The sequence below is a fragment of the Chelonia mydas genome, chromosome 6, assembly GCF_015237465.2.
Source record: "Chelonia mydas isolate rCheMyd1 chromosome 6, rCheMyd1.pri.v2, whole genome shotgun sequence".
Taxonomy (NCBI): domain Eukaryota; kingdom Metazoa; phylum Chordata; order Testudines; family Cheloniidae; genus Chelonia; species Chelonia mydas.
Window position 1 is genome coordinate 91,553,020 of NC_051246.2, and position 21,803 is coordinate 91,574,822.

General features: G+C 45.7%; 1 protein-coding gene across 21 annotated transcripts in view; it reads left to right on the forward strand.

Annotated features, from left to right (window-relative positions):
- Positions 1–11,458, forward strand: part of TTLL5 (tubulin tyrosine ligase like 5) — a 215,091-nt gene extending 203,633 nt beyond the window's left edge. For all 21 annotated transcript variants that reach the window (XM_037900712.2, XM_043549810.1, XM_037900717.2 and 18 more), the window contains one exon: positions 10,868–11,458. In XM_037900712.2, coding sequence (XP_037756640.1) covers positions 10,868–10,908 — 41 coding nt within the window. In that variant the 3' untranslated portion in view covers positions 10,909–11,458. The remainder of the gene's footprint in view (positions 1–10,867) is intronic.
- Positions 11,459–21,803: the final 10,345 nt, after the last annotated feature.

Sequence of the window (21,803 nt, forward strand, 5' to 3'; positions counted from 1 at the left end):
TCTTAGTCGATTTCACATGGTTGCATGGAGAAGGAGGGCAGAGTGACTATTAGTGAGCAGACATCAGAGGCCTAGCCATGTACATTACAATAGCTTCACAATGAACATGGAGCTCTAAAACTAACAGATTACAATTGTTTCTGTGTTTATCCACCTATCTGAGTCGTATGGGGAACTCTCATTAATCCCAACATAATCTAAAACTCCGTTCTGAAGGCAGCATCTTTCTAAGCCCTCCTCAGATGATATTAACAGGATAATGTCAAATTCAGCCGTCACCTCTCAGCTAGATTTGAGGGGCTGGGCTCACTTCTAATGAAACAAAAATACACTTATTTCTAAACTCGTGAGACTGGTCTGCCTCTTGCACCTCTCGTGCCTTTGTTTTATGAGAGGAAGAAGCTGTTTCCTGTTATCTCCTGGTTGAATGCTAATGAGGGGCCAGTCCAAGCCTGGGGAGCATTTCAGATCTGCTGAAAGCAGACATGGGGCTGGAGAAATAGGAGAGGGAGGAGGGGATGGTCTCTTAAATCAGGTCCCCTGTTTAAAACTGACTTGGAACCTAGCCTGAACTGTAGAAGCCTAGAAGAAAATTCGTAAGCCGGAGAGGCAGTGACCTCTTGTTTGAGCCTTCAGAATAAGAATGGTGTGGAGGGCGAGCAGAGGGTGAGGGTTGCCCTGCAGCTGGCTGAACTCTGCCAGTTCTCAGTATTGAGGTGGTGGGGACTCTACCCAGGATCTCACCTTTTTGGAGATGCCCTTCAGGATCAAAGGGATTTGGAGAACTCATATGATCCCCTGGTTCTTCTTTGAGGAGTGTCCCTGTAAGTGCTCCACTTTAGGTGAATCTGCACCCCTGTGCAGGGGCGCCAGAACAGGAGGAGCTGAGGGCCATGGCCCCATCACTTTTAAAAGTGGGAGGGCACTTTTTACCAGTCATGACAGGGAGGGGGCCGAAAGGAGCGAGTGGGGGCGGGGTCTTGGGAAGCAGAGGCAGCAAGTGAGCAGGGCCTATGGGTAAGAGGCAGCACAGGGGTGGGACCTTGGGGAATGGGCGGCACGAGGGGGGGGGGGGGGCTCCGGGAGAAGGGGCAGCGTGGGGGTGGGCCTCGGGGGAAGGGATGGCATGAGGAGCAGGGCCACAGTTGGGGCACCAGTGCCTCCCCCCTTTTAGGGAGCTTCCGCAGTTCCTGCACCTGTGCTTGTAATCAGAGATTTTTAGTAGCAGTACCTGGTTTGGTCACACATGCGCTTTCCCCATCTCGCACCACTTCTGGCAGTTACATAGAGTTGTGCGACCAAACCCCTGCCCCACCCGTTCCTTCTCTACTGCCCTCGGCTTGAGATGGAGCACTTGGCAGTGCCTCTGAGCTTTCTCTTTAGTCTAGTTCTAACTTTAGAGTACCAGTTCATAACCCAGTTATTTAGTTCATAGTTAACTACTCTACCTCTTCCCCATTTATTTTTCTTTTCTTAAAAAAAGATTCTTGTCTTAGGTGTTTAAGTTCTAGTTACTAATATGCCCTTTAGCATTGTATAGTTACCCTCCCTCCCGGGAGAGACCCTATTCTAAGCGGCATGGTCAGTTCCCTGGGGTTTAAACGTTGTCTTACTTGCTGGCCGTCAATCACAGTCTTGGACCGGCATTCAGAGTGTGTTCACTGCCTTGATGAGACATGCATTTCACAAAAATGCTCTCACTGCCACAATTTAAAAGCCTATGCCAGGAAGTCAAGAGACCTACAGCTAAAACGCATCATGAGGGAGAAGTCTCTCTGCCTGGCATACAATCCTGGATCACAGACTCCTCCTGGACAACAGTCTCTAACGACAATGTTGGAAAGAGGTTCCCCATTACCCTCTCAGAGGAAGGAGCACCTCCCCCCAAAAGGCAACAAAGAAACAGGCTTTCACATCACTATCATGAGAACCCACCAAAAAGAGAGATTTCCCGACCTGTCAGACCACATCGGTCCTAACTGCACCGAGAGCCATCCACTTTGGAAGTAACAGGACCATCTGGTACCATGGGTACTGCGCAAGCAAGAGATCCTAAGTGGGTGGGCTCAGAAAAAGGCAAAAAAGGGAAACCTAACTTCCCTGCCTTAGTATTGCTGGAGCCGCTCAAACATGTGGCACCAAGCATCGCAGCAGCGCTATAGTCTATGCCTCCACCTTCTGCCTCCATAGCGCATAGTGCACAACCCGCAGCACTGACAACTGCAGTAAAGGCATTGGTATCGCTGACAACACCCTCCTCGGTGCTGATGTTCTTGGTATTGCAGCAGTTTCTCCGCCATAAAGATCTTCTGGCCTCCTCAGCACCAACCTTACTCCAGCATGTGCGGTACCGTGCCAACATACCACACCACCCAGATCAGCTCTTCCTTTATCCAGTGATGAGGATGATGACGACGAAGGGGAAATCTACTCCTTCCATCACTCCTTGTCTATCCACACAGCTACCAGACCAGGTCCATCAGAACACCAGGAATACCACTCCAGACCTGAAACTCAAGGATGGTACGGATACCCATGGATGCCGCCACCTGTGCCATTTCCACCACAGTGGCCTTACTGGGGACCATGGTGGCTTACTGCCTCCCAATTCACACAGGGAAAGGTCAAGGCGTGGTAATGTGCAGGGCATCATGGCTGCAATCCTCAGGAATTCTGAAAGACGTCCAAGTAGATAAAATTCATGGAGGACAGGTCCATCAGTGGCTGTTAGCCAGGATGGGCAGGGATGGTGTCCCTAGCCTCTGTTTGCCAGAAGTTGGGAATGGGTGACAGAGGATGGATCACTCGATGGTTACCTGTTCATTCCTTCTGAAGCACCTGACATTGGCCACTGTCGGAAGACAGGATACTGGGCTAGATGGTCCTTTGGTCTGACCCAGTATAGCCATTCTTATGTTCTTAAGTAAAAATGGGAGATCTTCCATTCTACAGAGAAAAACTTTTCTCTGCCAAAACCAACAAGATCCTCTCCTTGATGAAAGATTCCCAAGTGACTCTCCATACACTCAGGATATATACACCTGTGACAAAACAGAGATGTTACCAGCCATATCAATGCAGCAGAGACACCTCGTTTCCGCACAAACAGCAATGACTATACCCCTAAAGACACAGACAAAGGTCACAGAGACATGGAGCTTCTCAAACCCAGTCCTCTATGTCATAATCCACATCAGTCAAGCAACAATTTTGAAAATTTGGTCGAGGGTCTGAATGACCTCCCTCACCTGACAGCGCGAATACCAACCAGGTCTTTGGCCAGCGATTACGCCTTTTTTACCATGTCTGGGCACCAATCACTATGGACTAATGGGTTTTAGAGATCATAAGATCAGGCTATGCCATCCCTTTCACCTCCTGCCCACACACCCTACTGCCCTCCCTGTCCCTCTTCAGGGACCCTTCTCATGAGCATCTGCTACAACAAGAAGTAAACCATCTTCTACAGTTAGGTACCATGAAACTAGTTCCTACACAACACATGGGGAAGGGATTCTACTCGCATTACTTCTTAACTCAGAAGAAAAATGGAGGATGGAGACCCATTCTAGATCTCAGAAAGTTCAACAAGTTTGTACAAGCCCAGAGATTCAAGATGGTCACAGTGACCACAGTAATACCAGCACTGGAAAGGGAGGACTGGTTCTCAGCCCTCAAGCTACAAGACACCTACTTCCACATCACCATACATCCCGCTCACAGAAGGTTCCTCCGGTTCACAGTGGGAAGTGACCACTACCAATACAGAGTTCTACCATTTGGCCTTTCCGCTGCACCGAGAGTCTTCTCAAAAACCCTTGTAGTAGTGGCAACACATTTGCGCAAACAAGGGATTATAATACAGTAACTCCTCACTTAAAGTTGTCCCAGTTAACATTATTTTGTTATTAGGTTGCTGATCTATTAGAGAACATACTCATTTAAAGTCGTGCAATGTTCCCTTATAAGGTTGTTTGGCTCGCCCCACTCAGTACTCCTGCCGGGGAGCGGGGTCAGAGCGTGGGGGCTTGCCCCGTTCCACCCACCCCATCCCACTACGCCCCTGCCTCAACCAAGCTGCACTATCATCACTGGCGAGTAAAGTATTGTTTAAAATTATTTAAAACTTATACTGTATATGTATATAATGTCTATTGTCTGGCAAAAAATTTTTCCCTGGAACCTAACTCCCCCTATTTACATTAATTCTTATGGGGAAATTGGTTTCACTTAACATCATTTCACTTAAAGTAGCATTTTTCAGGAACATAACTACAACGTTAAGTGAAGAGTTACTGTATTTCCATATCTGGACGACTGCTTACTCAAAGGCCCCTCTCGATCAGAAACAATCAAAAGGACGATCCATCTCTTCCAGAATTTAGGGCTACAGATAAATGAACAAAAATCAACCCTATTTCCGGTACAACAACTGGACTTCATCAGAGCCCACGTAGATTCCATAGAGGCCAGGGCATCATTACCAATTAACAGATTCATGACACTGACCAACCTTATCTCAGTAGTCACGAACAGCCCACAGATATTGGCACATACCTGCCTACAGCTATAGAGTCATATGGTGGCCATCACTTTTGTGCTAAGACACGCACAACTGCACATGTGCTGCCTACAGGGCTAATTATATTCCGTGAATGTACCAAACAAACACAGCTTGAACAGGAGCCTCACAATGCCACCAAAAATCAAGGAATTCCTACACTGGTGGACACAACCAGATAATGTATGTACAGGGATCCTCTTTCACCAGGATCCAGCATCCATGCTAATTACAACATATGCCTTGTTGACTGGCTAGAGCACCCACCTGAATCAGCATACAATTCAAGGGAGATGGTCTTCTACGCAAACTCAGTTACACATCAACCTCCTCAAACTATGCGCAGTTCACAATGCCTGTCTTCACTTCCTCCCATTGATAAAGAACGAAACAGTATGCGTGATGACTGACAACATCACCTGCATGTTCTATATAAATTGACAGGGAGGCTCCCGCTCTCACTCCCTATGCTGAAAGGCCATGAAGTTTTGGAACTGGTGCATAAACCACAACATACACATTTCAGTATCCTACCTCCCCGGTTGCCAGAACACAACAGTAGACACCTTGAGCAGACAGTTTTCCCAGTATCACGAATGGGAACTGAAGAACAGAGTCTCACAATCAATATTCCAATGATGGGCCTATCCAAAAGACAGTAGCTCTTTCACATAGCTGAGTCTACAGATAAACAAACAAAAATCAACTTTCACACCCATACAGAGACTGGAGTTCATTGGGAGTCTGCAATGTATGTTCACACTTCCTACCCTTGATCAAGAACAAGGCTATAAAAGTGCTGATGGACAACGTTACTTGTATGTCTTTTATAAACCACCAAGGAGAGGCATAGTCACACTCCCTGTGCACAGAAGTGATGCAACTATGGAATTGGTGCATCCGCTACAACGTTGACATCTCAACCTCTTACCTACCAGGATGCCAAAACACCACAGCAGATGCACTGAGCAGAAAATTTTCCCAGGACCCAGTGGGAAATGGGATTTCCCATTTTCCCAGTGGGAAATGAACACCAGGGTACTTGAGAACATATTCAGATGCTAGGGGTTCCCAACTATAGATCTCTTTGCGACAAACCAGCCAAGTGCCCTTACTTCTGCTCCAGAGTGGTACTGGGACCATGATCTCTCAGCAATGCTTTTCTCCTCAAATGGGATACACATCAACAGTATGCTTTCCCTCCAACCTCTCTCCTAGCCAGAGTCATACACAAGATAAGGACCGACAACTCCAGAGTCATCTTGATAGCTTCTACGTAGCCCAGGCGAACATGGTTTCCTTACCTCCAGAAGATGGCTTATGTGCCCACCACACACTCTTCCACTTCTACCTCATGTCCTGTCTCTGGGTGCATGCTGGGTCTACCATCTGAACCTAGCAAGACTCCACCTGAAGGCATGGCTACTCGATGGTTCCAAGACAATGAAATGACTGTTAGGAGGAAAGGAACATTCTTTTAAACAGCAGAAGGTCTACTACCTGGTATACCTACCTTCACAAATGGAAGAGATTCTATACATGATGGCAGTATAGGCAAACAATGGTAAGTACCTCTCCTTTACCAGTGGTATTGGATTAGATAATAGAACTCAAGAAATCAGGTTTCTCAATGAGCTCCATCAAAGTACACGTTGGGGCAGTCACTACATTCCACCACAAAGTGCATGAGTTCTCAGTGTTCACCCACCCTACCATTAAACATTCTCTCTAGGGTCTTCGTAACCTCTACGCAGAAATACGAGCCCCCACTCCATCATGGGACCTCAATCTGGTGCTGCAATGCCTTATGGAGCCCCCTTTTGAACCATTAGCAACATGCTCACTTCTCTACCTCTTGATGAAGGCGGCCTACCTCGTCACTATCACATCCACCCGATGAGTGGGAGAACGGAGGGGCCTTATGGCACATCCCCCATACACAATATTTTTCAAAAATAAAGTTACCCTATGACCACACCCCAAGTTTCTACCTAAAATAGTTTAATCATTCATTTGAATCATCCCATTCATCTCCCATTGTTTTCCCCAAAACTTCATGGGAACAAACAAGAAGCAACGCTTCATACCCTAGACACCCATAGGGCACTAGCTTTTTACATTGAGAGGACAAAGTCTTTCAGAAAGTCACCAAAGTTATTTCTTCCATCATAGAACTATCTAAGGGAGACACCAGACCCAAAAAAGGCTGTCAAAATGGATCCCGGGCTGCATTGACTTTTGCTATTACCATCATCAGATACAACCCCCACCAGGGACCCACACTCATTCCACCAGAACTTTCTCTACATCAGTAGCCTTCTTCAATAATGTGCCTTTAATGGACATCTGCAAAGCAGCCACCTGGGCAACAGTACATACATTCACACAACACTATGCCATAGAGCAACACTCAGCATCAGATGCTCTACTTGGACTTACAGTTTTATCAACCACCATGCAACTCCGAAGCCCCTCCCTTCCACAGAGGGGCACTGCTCTACAGTCACCTAAAGTGGAGCACTCACAGGGACACTCCTTAATGAAGAAGAGAAGATTACTCATCCTGTGCAGTAACTGAGGTTCTTCGAGATAGTTGTCCCTGTGAGTGCTTCACTACCCTCCTTCCTCCCCTCTACTTTGGAGTTTTTTCACACTAGAGACTCTGCAGTAGAGAAGGAATCCAGGGAGGGTTGGTCACACAGCGCTATGTGACTGCCTGAGGCAATGCGAGATGGAGACGACGCACGTGTGACCCAACCAGGCACTGTTACTAAAAATCTCCAATTACAAGTGCAGGGGCAGAGATTCACCTAAAGTGGAGCACCCACAGGGACAACCATCTCAAAGAACCTCAGTTACTGCACAGGGTGAGTAACCTTCTGTTACTTCTACTGTCTTGTACTTGGTCCTTTGGTACCTTGCTACCAATACAGGAATTGACTCTGCCCCTCCACTGAACTGGATGTCTTTTTGTGGCATTGATTTACTCTTGGTTTGCAGTAGAGAAATGTAGGCCAAAAAATTAGGGTGAATAGGTTAGAGTGTAGCAAGACTCATGGAAATTGAATGGGGGGAAGGACAGAGCCAGAGCAGGGAGAAGCAACTACAGTAAACAACCTGGGGAGTGGGGAGGTGAATAAGGGGAAACAGATCTGGGTTTATCCAGAGCACAAGGACTTTGTAGTTGTGATAAATGAAGGGGAGGGGGGTTGCTCCCTTTTATGGACACCCAGCCAGCCAGTAGCTATAAAATCCCTGTTAGTTGCTGTTCTCTACTTGCTTTACCTGTAAAGTGTTAAAAAAAAGGCCATAGGTAAAAAGAAGGGAGTGGGCACCTGACCAAAAAAGCCAATGGGAGGGATAGAACTTTTTAAAATTGGGGGAAAACTTCCCCTTTGTCTGTCTGTTGCCATTCTCTGGAGAGAGGGGACAAAGCAGGGACAGGGCTGAAACTATGATCTAAAAAGCTTTAAACTAGGTATGAAAAATCATCAAATCATACCTAGAACTACTCGTGAACTCCAGATATGTAGGTAGATCAGGAATGTCTAGAAAGACACGATTAGGGTTATTTCTTATTGGCTTCTGGACTCCTCTGTGCTAACCCCTAAATGCTTTTGTTTTGCTTGTAACCTTTAAGCTGAACCTCAAGAGAGCTATCTTGATGCTTAATTTTTGTAATTGTTTTTTTAAGACCTAGCAAAAAGCCTAAGTTCCAGATGTATTTTCTTTCTTTTTGTTTTTAATAAAATTTATCTTTTTTAAGAACTGGATTGGGTTTTTTTGTGTCCTAAGAGGTTTGTGCACATGTTGTTTAATTAGCTGGTGGCAACAGCTGATTTCCTTTGTTTTCTTTCTCAGCTCTTCCTCGGGGGGGACATAAAAGGGCTTGAGGGTACCCCACAGAAAGGAATTCCTAAGTGCTCCTTCCTGGGTTCTCAAAAGGGGAAGGCGAGGGGGTTGCACTTGGGTGGTGGCAGAATCTACCCATCCAAGGTCAGAGAAAAGCTATGACCTTGGGAGTTTAATACCAGCCTGGAGTTGCCAGTATTAATTTTTAGAATCCTTGCAGGCCCTCACCTTCTGCACTCGAAGTGCCAGAGTGGGGGGTGAATAAGGGAAAACAGATCTGGGTTTATCCAGAGCACAGGGACTTTGTAGTGGTGTTGGATGGGAAGGTAAATCTGTGTCTTCTCTGTGGCGTGGGGTGACAGCAGGGGTCACACTGGCCTCCCCAAGCCTGTCTCTCCTTCCTAATGAGGCAGTTCACCAGCCTTTTCATGCAGGGAGATTTCATTCAAATGCTTACAGTTGTGGGCAGCCCTTTTGTGTTACCCACCCAGGTAGGGTTTTGTGACATGGAGCTGTTGCTTTCTTGAGCCTACATAGTCCAGCAAGCCAAATTGGACTTGTGCCCAGAAAAGGTGGGGAAGGGGGCAGGTTGGTCTTCACTTGTCAGCTGTCCCTGTTTGCTAATGTCACCCACTCTAGGATATATATTAAGTGTATCAATTTACTTCCTTTCAGACTCAAGCTGTACATTACCAAGGGAAGCATGGGCAGCACTGTAAGATTGGAAAGTCCCTTTGCATGGAGCCAAGAGAGATGAATTTCTAGGGTTATCAGCCCTTGTAGGACGGAGGAAGGTCTCGTGTTTAAGATTAGAATTCAAGAGATTTGGTTTCCTAGCTCTGCCACAGACTCACTGTGTTATCTTAGGCAAATCACGTGGCCTTTGTGCTTCAGTGCCCTAGCTGTGAAATGGAGATGCAACTTCCCTGTTGCAGAGAAGTGCTCTGAGGATAAATTCATTAATGTTTATGAAGTGCTCAGATGTTATAGTCATGGAGGACATATTAGTACCTGGATAGATAGCCAGACAGACTTTTGTTCTAACAACTCCTGGGAAGTGGAGGATAAGGGGATTCAATCTGTTATACATGGTGACTCAGTCCCATGAATCTTTTGAGGAAAGAGACTCAATCATCATAGTCTGGGGATTGAGACAATCTCATTCCAAGCCTATTTCTAAGGTTCCTTTCGCTAACAAGAAATCTGTCCCTCTTCGTCACCCAGCACCCATTTGAGGTTGGTGAACAGGCCAGCAACAGCCTGAAAGGGGAATGCCCCGTGGATTTACTTAGATTGTTTAATATTTGTATTGCAGTAGTGCCCAGCAGCTGCTCTGAAGATAGGGACTCATCAATTTCCACATATGCCTAGGAATGCCCTTCCCTGCATGAGCCTTCAAGACATCCAGGGACAAAGAACTTGTGAAATATGAGCTCATATTAGTGTATGTGGAAGGGCCACTTGTGTTACAGGGTTACATGGGGAAAGAGAGGCCAGGGAATCTCTGTGGAGCAGGAGGATGAGTGGCGAGGTTGGATGGATGGCTTGTGTGACTTCATTTCCCTTCCATTGCACTGGCATTAATATGGCAGGTGAATTCAGAGTGACAATAGGATGCTGGATGCAGATTTCTGGACCAGTAACCAGTCCAAGTGCACATCGTTGGCATTCTGGTTCCAAGTGCATTTATTTTTAATAAACACAGCTCCCAGTAAGTGTTGTTCAAGTCTAAGAGCAAACTGATTTCCCTAAATATATAGGAAAAGTTTTGCTCACTTGAATAACCAAAAAACATGACCTATTCAAAACAAACATGGTGCATTGCTAAGCATTCTGGATTTTTTTTTTTAAATGAACATCAAATAAAAAATTGTAAGTAAAAGGAATGAAAATGACAGGGTTTTGCCTTAAACCTGCCAAAGTGGGAAAATGCAGAGCACAGGATTAAACTCCATTCTGAACAGACGGGAAGGAAAAAATCCTTTCCCACCCCCCAAATTATTCATTCAGAGAGCTCACCCCCTGCAGCAACGAGCCCCTCAGCTCCTTCTTTTTGGGGGCTAGAGGTTCCTGACCAGCAAGCAAGGGAGCAAAAGACACAGAACGGAAGAGACCAAATGTACTGAAGAGGAAAAAAAAGACTCAGTAGCATGACTGTGGGAGGACGTTGTGAGGAGCAGATGGGTCAGGCAGAGAGCCAGTCATAAGCAGCTGAAGGGGTAGTTTTTATCCAGGGGATGGTGAGAAGTATTTATGGCTTTTAAGCTGTTAGCTCATTCAGATGGGCTTAGCATATTGATCTATGCATTTGTGTGTAGCTGTAGTGTGGTTTGCAGTCTGACAGGGAGTTCCAAATTTCTAGTACTAATTACTTCTGCAGCCACTGGTCAGTGTAGTGGTGTTTTACACTCCCCTCTGAGGTCACTCACAGGCTTTGCTTTGTGTCTTTTCCAGCTCCTACTCGCAGTGATGGATTAACCCTGGGCACCAGGTGAGAAGCCCAGTGCACCGCTCCTGAGTTCAAGGCAAGGGATGAAGCAGCAATGACTGCTCATCACACCACCATCCCTTTAACATCCAGATGAGGTTGACAGTGAGGCCCTGCTGCACATTCCAAAGTACTTTCTGAGGAGAGGAGAGAAGTTGCGTGTCTGTGGGAACCAGTGGTAAGGCTCCGAGCTGAGGGGCACCATTCCCTCTCAGAGCTTCTGCTGCTGAGCCCCCAGGATTCCTTCTCCTCTCCCACACCTCCTTCCACCCACCAGCCATAGAGACTCTCACATAAGACAGAGGTCCTCTAGCTGTCTGCATAGTGCTTCCCAAGATCTAAGTTTGAACATGAAGCCTCATCCACTCAGCCATTTCAGCCCATCCTAATCCTGTAACTGACGCAGTTCTCTGCCCTCTATGAGCACTGCTCACACCACATGACAACCAATGACAGAAGACAGACCATGTGACGAGAGAGATCCTCATTGGCTGTCATCTTGAATTTTGGCAGGAAGCCATGGAAATACTCAGTTTGAATAAAGTAATTTCATTTTGGTTGTATGGTTTATATTTTCAGTTATTAATTTACACCCAATCAATATTTGCTCTTTTATTATTTTGGGCAGTATTTTAAAATCTGACTGTAATGTCGTGTTGTTTCATTGCTGGATGTTTCTATTTGGTGTGGCTTATTTTTGTATTTTACTTTCTCCTCCCATTTATTTCTGCTTTCTAAACTTTTTCATGATTGGCTGATGTTCCTAGAACCAGACCTGAAGCCCAAGAGACGGGTGGTTTCTGTCAGCTGCAGCAGTGGCTTGTTGCACCACTCCAGTCAAAGTTTGGCTAGTGCTATGAAGATAACTCTGCCTGTGTTAGAGGAGTGCATCAGCAGCTGGAGATTGCACTGGGTTAAAAACGCGCTGCTCCCTAAAATGCAGAGAAAATATCGTCAGGCCCTGCTCAGTTTCTAGATTCATTAAATAACCAATAAGTTTTTCACATATTTTCCATATTCTTTCTCCTGTCAAACAGCCAAATGGAACAATTATAACAGACCATGTTCCCGAACAACACACAGGCTCCTAATGTTTACATTGGACCCCACACTGAACAGGCTGCTAGGATCTGGTCTCTCTCCTTCCAAATTACATTTGCCTCCCTATCATTCCTGCAGTACACACTGTAGTTCCAGTAATCAGTGCTACTAGGTCCTCCTCAGGTGACTGGCAGACAAGTGATGGACAGGATGAAGGATATATCAGAAGAAAGAAGTCTTCCTGCCACTTGGCGTCCCTGCTGCTAGTGCTCTCAGGACCTGGTTTCCACTCTGCCTTAGTGAGGAGAGGTTGCTGATGTTCACCCCTCAGGCAATGCCTGGAAAAATGGAAAAACAAAGATTAATAAAAGGGTCCACATCAACTGCTGTATCTGTAATGGCAACTGGCAGCAGCAGATGGCATGTGCCTGTAATGTGTGAGAACAGACTTCCAGCTCTCATATCAACTGGTTGCAGAGCCTAGTAGTGCAAGTGACCCTTCCCTCCTCTGCCTGTTCAATTTCTGATCAGAAGCTAGCAGGCTACCTTGGTTAGGCCTCAGGGAAATCAGAATCTCTACAGCTTCCCTGGCACTCAGCCTAACCATAGAGGTTAGTCCTCTACTAAACGCCACAAGAGCAAGAAGCTCTCTTACAAACAAAGCAGAGAGCCCAGCTCTCATGTAAGGAAGCCTGACAGACCTTCCTTCCCTGAGAAGCCAAAGAGAAATCCAAGTCCATCTCCCCTGGAATTTCTGTGGAGGAGGAGAAAGTTTTTCATCCTCTTCAGAGTCAGATTCTGAAATTGCCTCCCTGAGGAGTTTTGAAATTGCCTCCTTGAGGAGTTTTAATGCGTAGTACATGAGCCATAGAACTGCAGTGCTCAAGGCTCTGAGCTGGTTAGAGTATTCTTTCCCACCTGCTACTTCACAGTGAAAGAATATTCCTGACCTTTACAAAAAGTGTTTTACCCACTGTTTTCAATCTAAAGGGAAGATTCGCTTATGTTTGGGAAAACCCTGGGGAGAAAGCTTTGTGGTTATATTCAGTGAAACAGATAGACTTCCTAAGGAGAAAAGTGATATCTGGGCCTCCTCACTAAAAATCCATGCCAAGAGTACAATGTTCTCTCAGAAGTATGATGTTCCTTGGAAAGGGGAAACTTCTGTATCTGACCTGTTCAGACAAAAAATGGAATTGGCCTTAAAGAAGGCAAAGAGATGACAGGTTCCTAAGCTCAGTACACTTCTACCCCAAAGCCAACAAACTTCTTCAGAGGAATATTTACTTTATTGACCTAATTTCCACAGCTTGGATACTACAATAGCTACCGAAGGGCAGGAGGAAGTCCTTGGGCAAATCCTTATACTAACAAATCCAGTTACTGACTTCCTGCAGCCATGTCCCCCACATTCCTTTGGAGATAGAATTAGCTAGTTTCTAAGACAGGGAAAATACCAGACAAATGAGTTCCTTCAATCATTTCAAATGGTTAACAGATAGAATTTGCCTCACTTTCCTCAGGCTTAAGAAACGTTCTCTCCTTATGCCTCTGACGTTTCAAAAAGGAGATGATGTAAGCAAATGTACCCAGCACCTCTCAGATGTTTGTGCCAATCTTTCTGTCTGTTGAGGACAGCTAGATGAAAGCATATTCTCTCTTGTTTGTAGTACCAGAAATTCAAAATGGAATCTCTTTGGCCTAATGTCAGCTGGAGAATTCTTAGCATCCACAGACCTGCAAAACTCATGTTTCCATGTACCTATCACAAGCATCTCAGGAGAATTACCTAAGAATGAAAATAGCAGCCGGTCCTGCCATAAGTCATGGCTCTGTACATTTTCACAAAGATTCTGATTGTAGCCAACTAATGATGCTGGGCTGAAGGCAGTTGGAATTAGTCAAAAATAAAAATTACTTTAAAATGATATATAATCATCAGATTGTGTTTATTGCTAAGGTATGCTACAGTCAGATTTTATCACCATTTCCTTTGTCTTCCTTCCCCTTCCTTTCTATTGTGTGTTACACTCATTTCCAGCTCTTCAAGACATGGGTTGTGTCTTCCTATGTGTTTGTACAACACTTAGCACAAAGGGGTCCAGATTCTAATTGATGTCTTTTGGTGTTATGGCAATGCAAATAATAAATGGTAATAATATAGTATGGTAGGAGGTGCCCTTCACTGCGAAAGGGATTAAGTTCTGTCATATTTAGATAACTGGTAAGTCAATCTCTTCCAAAGGCTCTGGTTGTGGTTCAGAAAATTTTATCTTCTTTTACCCATGGGCTTTATCATAAATCCTTGAGCGCACTCTGGAGGATCAGAGGATCTTGTCCCTTTACAACCCTGTTTCATCACTTGGAAAGACCACAGATATTTGTTTCATGAAAGGCCCTAGAATATTGTTTCACTAGTGACCAGGACATCCTCTAAGTACCACGCTGTCCTGCAGCTCCTTGGCTCACAGAAAATCTTACTTTCTTCTGCTCTCACAATAGGACTAATTTCATTTCTGTAGAAGAAAACCCTTCCAGAAGAATGTCAGGAAATCTCTGCTCTGGTGAGACCCGCCTGCTACTTTTCTCAAGGGATTTGCATGCTCACATCTTGCCTGGACCATTGTAATGACAGATGCCAGTTTCCTTGCAAAGAGAGTTCGTATGAATTAGATAAGTGCTCAAAGAACCAGAAGCATCTTCATAAGAGCAGACTGGAAATGAAAGCAGTTCACCTGCTACTTCTGCATCACAAGCCATTCTACATTACACTTTTTTGCATCAGTCCATCTAGACAATGCTGTGGTGATGTCTTACCACATGTATAGAGGCGGGGGAACATTGTAGCCCTTCTCCTACCCACGCTGAAATGGGCAGAAGAGAATCTTGTGACATTCACAGCCGTCCACATAGCTGAGAAAGTCCGCATCAGAGCAATTTGGCTCAGCAGTTCCAGCATATATCACAGGGAATGGAGCTTCAATCCACAAGTATTTCACCAGATGTGCAGGATGTGGGAAATTCTAATAATACACGTTTGCCACAAGCCACAGCTGTAAAGTGCCTCAGTTCTGCTGCAGATATAGGGGCCCCTTGCACTAAGGATAGACACATTCTTTGTTCCCTGAAATTGCAGCCTGCTGTGAACCTTCCCTGCTTTCCCCCTCATTCCCCAGGTGCTGAGAAAAGTACAAAGGGACAAGATGAAGTGGATTCTCATAATTCCAGGTTAGCCATGGAACAGCCTGTGTGTGCAACTGTCCTTAGCCAAGCCCTGGACTCTTAATTTCTTAATCAATAGGAACTGATTCACGATGATAAGAACATCCTTTTCTTATGGATATAGCTTGTGAGAGACTGACCCTGAAGTGCCAAGTTCTCCCTGACTCAGACATTAATACCCTTCTTAAGTCTTTAACACAAGCAACCAATGGCAAGTACAACCTAATCTGAAAAGCCTTCTCCTTATGAGTTAGTTCCCTCTTTGGGTGCTAAATACCTGATTTTAAAATATTTTTTCCAATGCAGCCTAAAGAAAAGCCCTAGTACCTGAAAGGATCTGGCTGCTGTGTTTTAGTTCTCTCAGATATAATGCCACCTTCCCTGTGCAACCTCATCCCCTACTTAGAAGTGTTCTAAAAGCAGCCAAGCACCTGAAGTCTAAATTCCATGCAAGCCCACCTCCCTGGAGGAGCCCAAGGTGGCCAGAATACAGTGCCATCCTCCTTTTAAATCTGTGGACACAGGTGGCATTTTCAGTTACAATTCGATCAGCTAGAAGATTAGGAGAAATCACAACCATTTGATGCCATTTTCAATTTGTTGCCTTTCTTCCTGTGCTCAGCTGCATTCCCAAGACATATCCAAGCTTTCACACTGAGCAAAAGGTGTCCCTTGTTTCCTTTCCGTCAGAGCAACTCAGGATGTGACAAAGAAAGGATCCTACATTCGTGCAACATGACCTGAAGCCTCTCACATTTTACCTAGAAAAGACAAAAGTCTTTCAGATTAGCTGATTCTTTCTGTGGGTTCTGTAGCAGCACAGAAATGCAAAGCAGCTTGTGAAGTATTGACTTCTCCATTTGTTCCCCTGTTCTTGAAGCATCACTCTGAGAAGGGGTCCTTTGTAAAAGTCCTTTGGGCCAGGGCTCAGGTTGCTTCCAGGAGAGAAAGTGGAATGGATACTATAGAAGAGATTTGCAAAGCAGCCACCTGGAAGCCCAGCTGCTCCTTTACTAAGAATCATAAGTGCATGTTAGTGACTCATTTTATTCAGCTTTTGGGTAACCCATTCTAAGGGCTCCAATTTAAAATTCTAACTTTTTTTTTTTTGAGTCAAGGAGTATGTTTTCCCCTCCCTAATTTGTCTAATTGGTGCTGCTATGTAAAGATCATTAAGATGGGTTCCTGGAGCTCTTGTCAGCTAGGTGCCTTCTCAGTTACTGTTGTTCTGCATTGTGTATGGATTGAGTTTGTCACCCTCATGGGGTCCGTGTGCACTAGCAGCAATGACCTCTTGAACTTTTATCTGAGCCATCCTTCTGCCTGACATCACCTGTATGGAGAGGTGATAGAGATAGGTGAGCCCCTTAATACAGATTCCAGGAGCTAAATGTTGCAGATATCCTTTTAATAAGTGAGGAACTTTTTTTGTACAGTGAAACCGTCCCCAGAAGTTTCTCCAGCTCTCCCAGTGCTATGGAATCTGTCCTGCATTGAGAACCCAGCTCGACCGTCAAAATCTGTCATCACAAACCATTGACAACAGTGAACTGCCATGGGAGGCCATGGCTGTTTTAGGCTGCAGTCCAAGTGATGGCTCAAGGTCCCCTGTATTCTCTGCCTCTGATGGGATGAGTACCTCGGGCAGACACAAGACAGTTTAGTGGCAGCCAGAAAGTACAGAAAGGGATTTGTGAACTTGAAGAATGGAAGATGTCAAAAGCAACACAGAAAAGTCAGAGAGATCTGAAACTTAGTGAGTTGGAGCAAAGCTGATATTGTTTTCAGTGAAACAGACAAAGGTTTGTGTGAATTTATGCCTTTTATTCCTTTTTTCTTCTATGTAATCTCATTTCCTTTGTGCACTGAAGTCTGTTGGCAGGAGACCAGAATGGGGGAAGCAGCACACTCCAATTCACACACACGGGGTGGGGGTGGTACACTGTTTTCCCAAGTGCCTGTTGAATAGCTAAGGCCAGTGGAGAGCACAGTCAGCACAGAGAGCAAGGGTCTGGGACAGCATTTTATTCCATAATGGTTCTTATATCATACTCATCGCTATAGTAGCTGAGTGCCTTCCACCTTTGCAATAAGTGATGTAGTTCCCCTGTGTAACAGTGGAGAACACTGCAACCAGAGTTGCATGGCACTGAGATTCAGACCTAGGTCTCTTGCATGCTACTGTAGAGCACTCCTAACCTGAGAAACAAGGGGCTGCCACATATAATCATACCCGTGGTCTCCCATATGGCAGTGCAGAGTACTCCTTTCTTCCTCTCTTGTATGCTTCTGAGTGCAGAGTCTGCCACCAGCAATATTGTTAACCTATCCAACTATACCCTTAGCCCAGCAGAAGCAGCTGTCCTATCTCGGGGCCTCTCCTTCTGCCCCTCCACTCCCACGAACATGATACAGTTCTGTGGTGACCTAGAATCCTATTTTCGATGTCTCCGACTCAAGGAATATTTCCAACACACCTCTGAACAACATACTAATCCACAGAGACCTCCCTACCAACACTACAGAAAGAAGGATTCTAGGTGGACTCCTCCTGAAGGTCGAGATAGCAGACTGGACTTCTACATAGAGTGCTTCCACTGACGTGCACGGGCTAAAATTGTGGAAAAGCAGCGTCACTTGCCCCACAACCTCAGCCGTGCAGAACACAATGCCATCCACAGCCTCAGAAACAACTCTGACACCATAATCAAAAAGGCTGACAAAGGAGGTGCTGTTGTCATCATGAATAGGTCGGAATATGAACAAGAGGCTGCTCGGCAGCTCTCCAACACCACTTTCTACAAGCCATTACCCTCTGATCCCACTGAGAGTTACCAAAAGAAACTACAGCATTTGCTCAAGAAACTCCCTGAAAAAGCACAAGATCAAATCCACACAGACACACCCCTGGAACCCCGACCTGGGATATTCTGTCTACTACCCAAGATCCATAAACCTGGAAATCCTGGGTGCCCCATCATCTCAGGCATTGGCACCCTGACAGCAGGATTGTCTGGCTATGTAGGCTCTCTCCTCAGGCCCTACGCTACCAAGACTCCCAGCTACCTTCGAGACACCACTGACTTCCTGAGGAAACTACAATCCATCGGTGATCTTCCTGATAACACCATCCTGGCCACAATGGATGTAGAAGCCCTTTACACCCACATTCCACACAAAGATGGACTACAAGCCGTCAAGAACACTATCCCCGATAATGTCACGGCTAATCTGGTGGCTGAACTTTGTGACTTTGTCCTTACCCATAACTATTTTACATTTGGGGACAGTGTATACCTTCAAATCAGCGGCACTGCTATGGGTACCCACATGGCCCCACAGTATGCCAACATTTTTATGGCTGACTTAGAACAACGCTTCCTCAGCTCTCGTCCCCTAACGCCCCTACTCTACTTGCGCTATATTGATGACATCTTCATCATCTGGACCCATGGAAAAGAAGCCCTTGAGGAATTCCACCATGATTTCAACAATTTCCATCCCACCATCAACCTCAGCCTGGACCAGTCCACACAAGAGATCCACTTCCTGGACACTACAGTGCTAATAAACGATGGTCACATAAACACCACCCTATACCGGAAACCTACTGACCGCTATTCCTACCTACATGCCTCCAGCTTTCACCCTGACCACACCACATGATCCATCGTCTACAGCCAAGCTCTGCGATACAACCGCATTTGCTCCAACCCCTCAGACAGAGACAAACACCTACAAGATCTCTATCAAGCATTCTTACAACTACAATACCCACCTGCGGAAGTGAAGAAACAGATTGATAGAGCCAGAAGAGTACTCAGAAGTCACCTACTACAGGACAGGCCTAACAAAGAAAATAACAGAACGCCACTGGCCGTCACCTTCAGCCCCCAACTAAAACCCCTCCAACGCATTATCAAGGATCTACAGCCTATCCTGAAGGATGACCCAACACTCTCACAAATCTTGGGAGACAGGCCAGTCCTTGCCTACAGACAGCCCCCCAACCTGAAGCGAATACTCACCAGCAACCACATACCACACAACAGAACCACTAACCCAGGAACCTATCCTTGCAACAAAGCCCGTTGCCAACTGTGCCCACATATCTATTCAGGGGACACCATCACAGGGCCTAATAACATCATCCACACTATCAGAGGCTCATTCACCTGCACATCTACCAATGTGATATATGCCATCATGTGCCAGCAATGCCCCTCTGCCATGTACATTGGTCAGACTGGACAGTCTCTACGTAAAAGAATAAATGGACACAAATCAGATGTCAAGAATTATAACATTCATAAACCAGTCGGAGAACACTTCAATCTCTCTGGTCACGCGATTACAGACATGAAAGTTGCGATATTACAACAGAAAAAACTTCAAAACCAGACTCCAGCGAGAGACTGCTGAATTGGAATTAATTTGCAAACTGGATACAATTAACTTAGGCTTGAATAGAGACTGGGAGTGGCTAAGTCATTATGCAAGGTAACCTATTTCCCCTTGTTTCCCCCCCCCCCCATTCCTCAGACGGTCTTGTTAAACCCTGGATTTGTGCTGGAAATGGCCCACCCTGATTATCAACACATTGTAAGGAGAGATCACTTTAGATAAGCTGTTACCAACAGGAGAGTGGGTTTGTTGGGGAGGGTGGGGAGAAAACCTGGATTTGTGCTGGAAATGGCCCACCTTGATTATCATACACATTGTAAGGAGAGTGATCACTTTAGATAAGCTATTACCAGCAGGAGAGTGGGGTGGGGGGAGAGAAAACCTTTTGTAGTGATAAACACCCATTTTTTCATGGTTTGTGTGTATAAAAACATCTTCTGTATTTTCCACAGTATGCATCCGATGAAGTGAGCTGTAGCTCACGAAAGCTTATGCTCAAATAAATTGGTTAGTCTCTAAGGTGCCACAAGTACTCCTTTTATATTGAGATTAGTGATTATGTTCGTATCATTTGAGCCTAGCTAGGTTTGCTCCTGGTGGGGGAGTTATTAGGTGTGTATTCAGTACAAGTAGTAAGGAACCACTGCTTCCATCTGCTTTCCTACGGTCCACACTTGCTTTCCCCATTGTAGAAGACCACACGGAACAGCTTTCTGCCTTTGCCCTCCTTCCCCAGCACCAATGTTCTGAAACAACCTGCTGTTGGTGCTGGACTCAGGAATCTATTCAACCTGCCATTAACCAAAGTGCTGTTGGGTTATCTCACAGCTGATCTGTAACCAAACAGCCCTATAAGACCTCTCTTCTATGCACATTTACAGACAGGAAAGCTGAGTCCCAGAGAGGGGAGACACTGTGCGGTCAAAGGCAAGTCAAATCAATGGCAGAATACAAGCCAGTTTGTCACACTCCCAGGCCTATGATTTAACCTCTAAGTCATCCATGCCACTCTTGACTCAGCCTGCCCTTCCAGAAAGCAGCTCCCCAGATAGGAGACGGAGAGGTGAGGATCTAGTGGTCTGCGGGCCAGACTGAGAGCCAGGAACTCCTAAATTCTAATTCTTTCTCTGCCACTAGCACCCTCTATGGCATGGGGCAAGTCATTTCCCCTCTCTAAGCCTTAAGTTTCTCCATTTGCCAGCATTAATTAATGAATGTTTGTGAAGTGCTGTAAGTGTCAAGTATTCTAAGGCGTGGTGCTCTAGTTCAGCCCTTCGTAGCCCCCCCCCCTTTTTTTTTTTTAGAGAAAGGGAGCCCTTCAATTGAATGGGCAGCAGGGCCAATCCCAAGGCCAAAGAGGAGTGATAACCAGAGAGCAGGCTCCAACTTGTAAACCAAAACGTCCGATGGGGGGTTGCTGCTAAGAGATTAGAAGGGATTCCTTTGCTAGCTGGCATCTGGATTCCCCCATCTATCTAACCAGGCATTTACAGCATGTCCATCAGCATGTTATTGTAGTCACAGTGTACTCCCTCACTTGTCTTTCAGTGAGGAAAGCACCAGCCCTAAGAGCACCTCACTGAAGGGTTAAATTACACACAGTAACAAGTGTGTGCTGCAAGGCTGGGCAGCGCTATTAGTTTCATCACAAGTGACTACAGGTCAAGGAGACCTGAAGAAAAATAAAGGGATAAATTTAGGCAGTGAGGGGAAGGGCCCTTTTATCAGAGCTGGTGTTCCTTCACTGCAGGATCCTGGCCAAAAGGGCATCCAACCACTAGTTGCCAGCTAACCATCTAGATGTTTTTCATGTCTCATTAAAATGCCTGGAATTCTGTGCTGGGGCAGTACCACAATGAGGTGAGCAGCAGCTGCCTGCATTTTGAAGGAGGAGGATCAAACTGGGACCTGATGGAAGAACTACACCTACACCTAAAGGAGAAGAGGCCCGTGCAGAAGCCTGGCTGCAGGTGAGTATGGGCTACCAGCCGAGCATCATTTTGCACTGAGTTGTTGAGGTGGGGCAACATGTCCTATGGTCTTAAGAACATGACTAGGAGTGATTTTGGCTGCCTGAGTCAGAGGGTCCATGTGTGCATGATGCTATTGGAGTGGGTCTATTTATGGGTCCCACTCTTTCTAGAAGTGTCCAAGTGCAGGAGATAGTGTATCTGTATCTGGAATACCATGCCCTCTCTTTGGGGGGACTCTAGATGAGGAGAGTGGTGGGTGCTA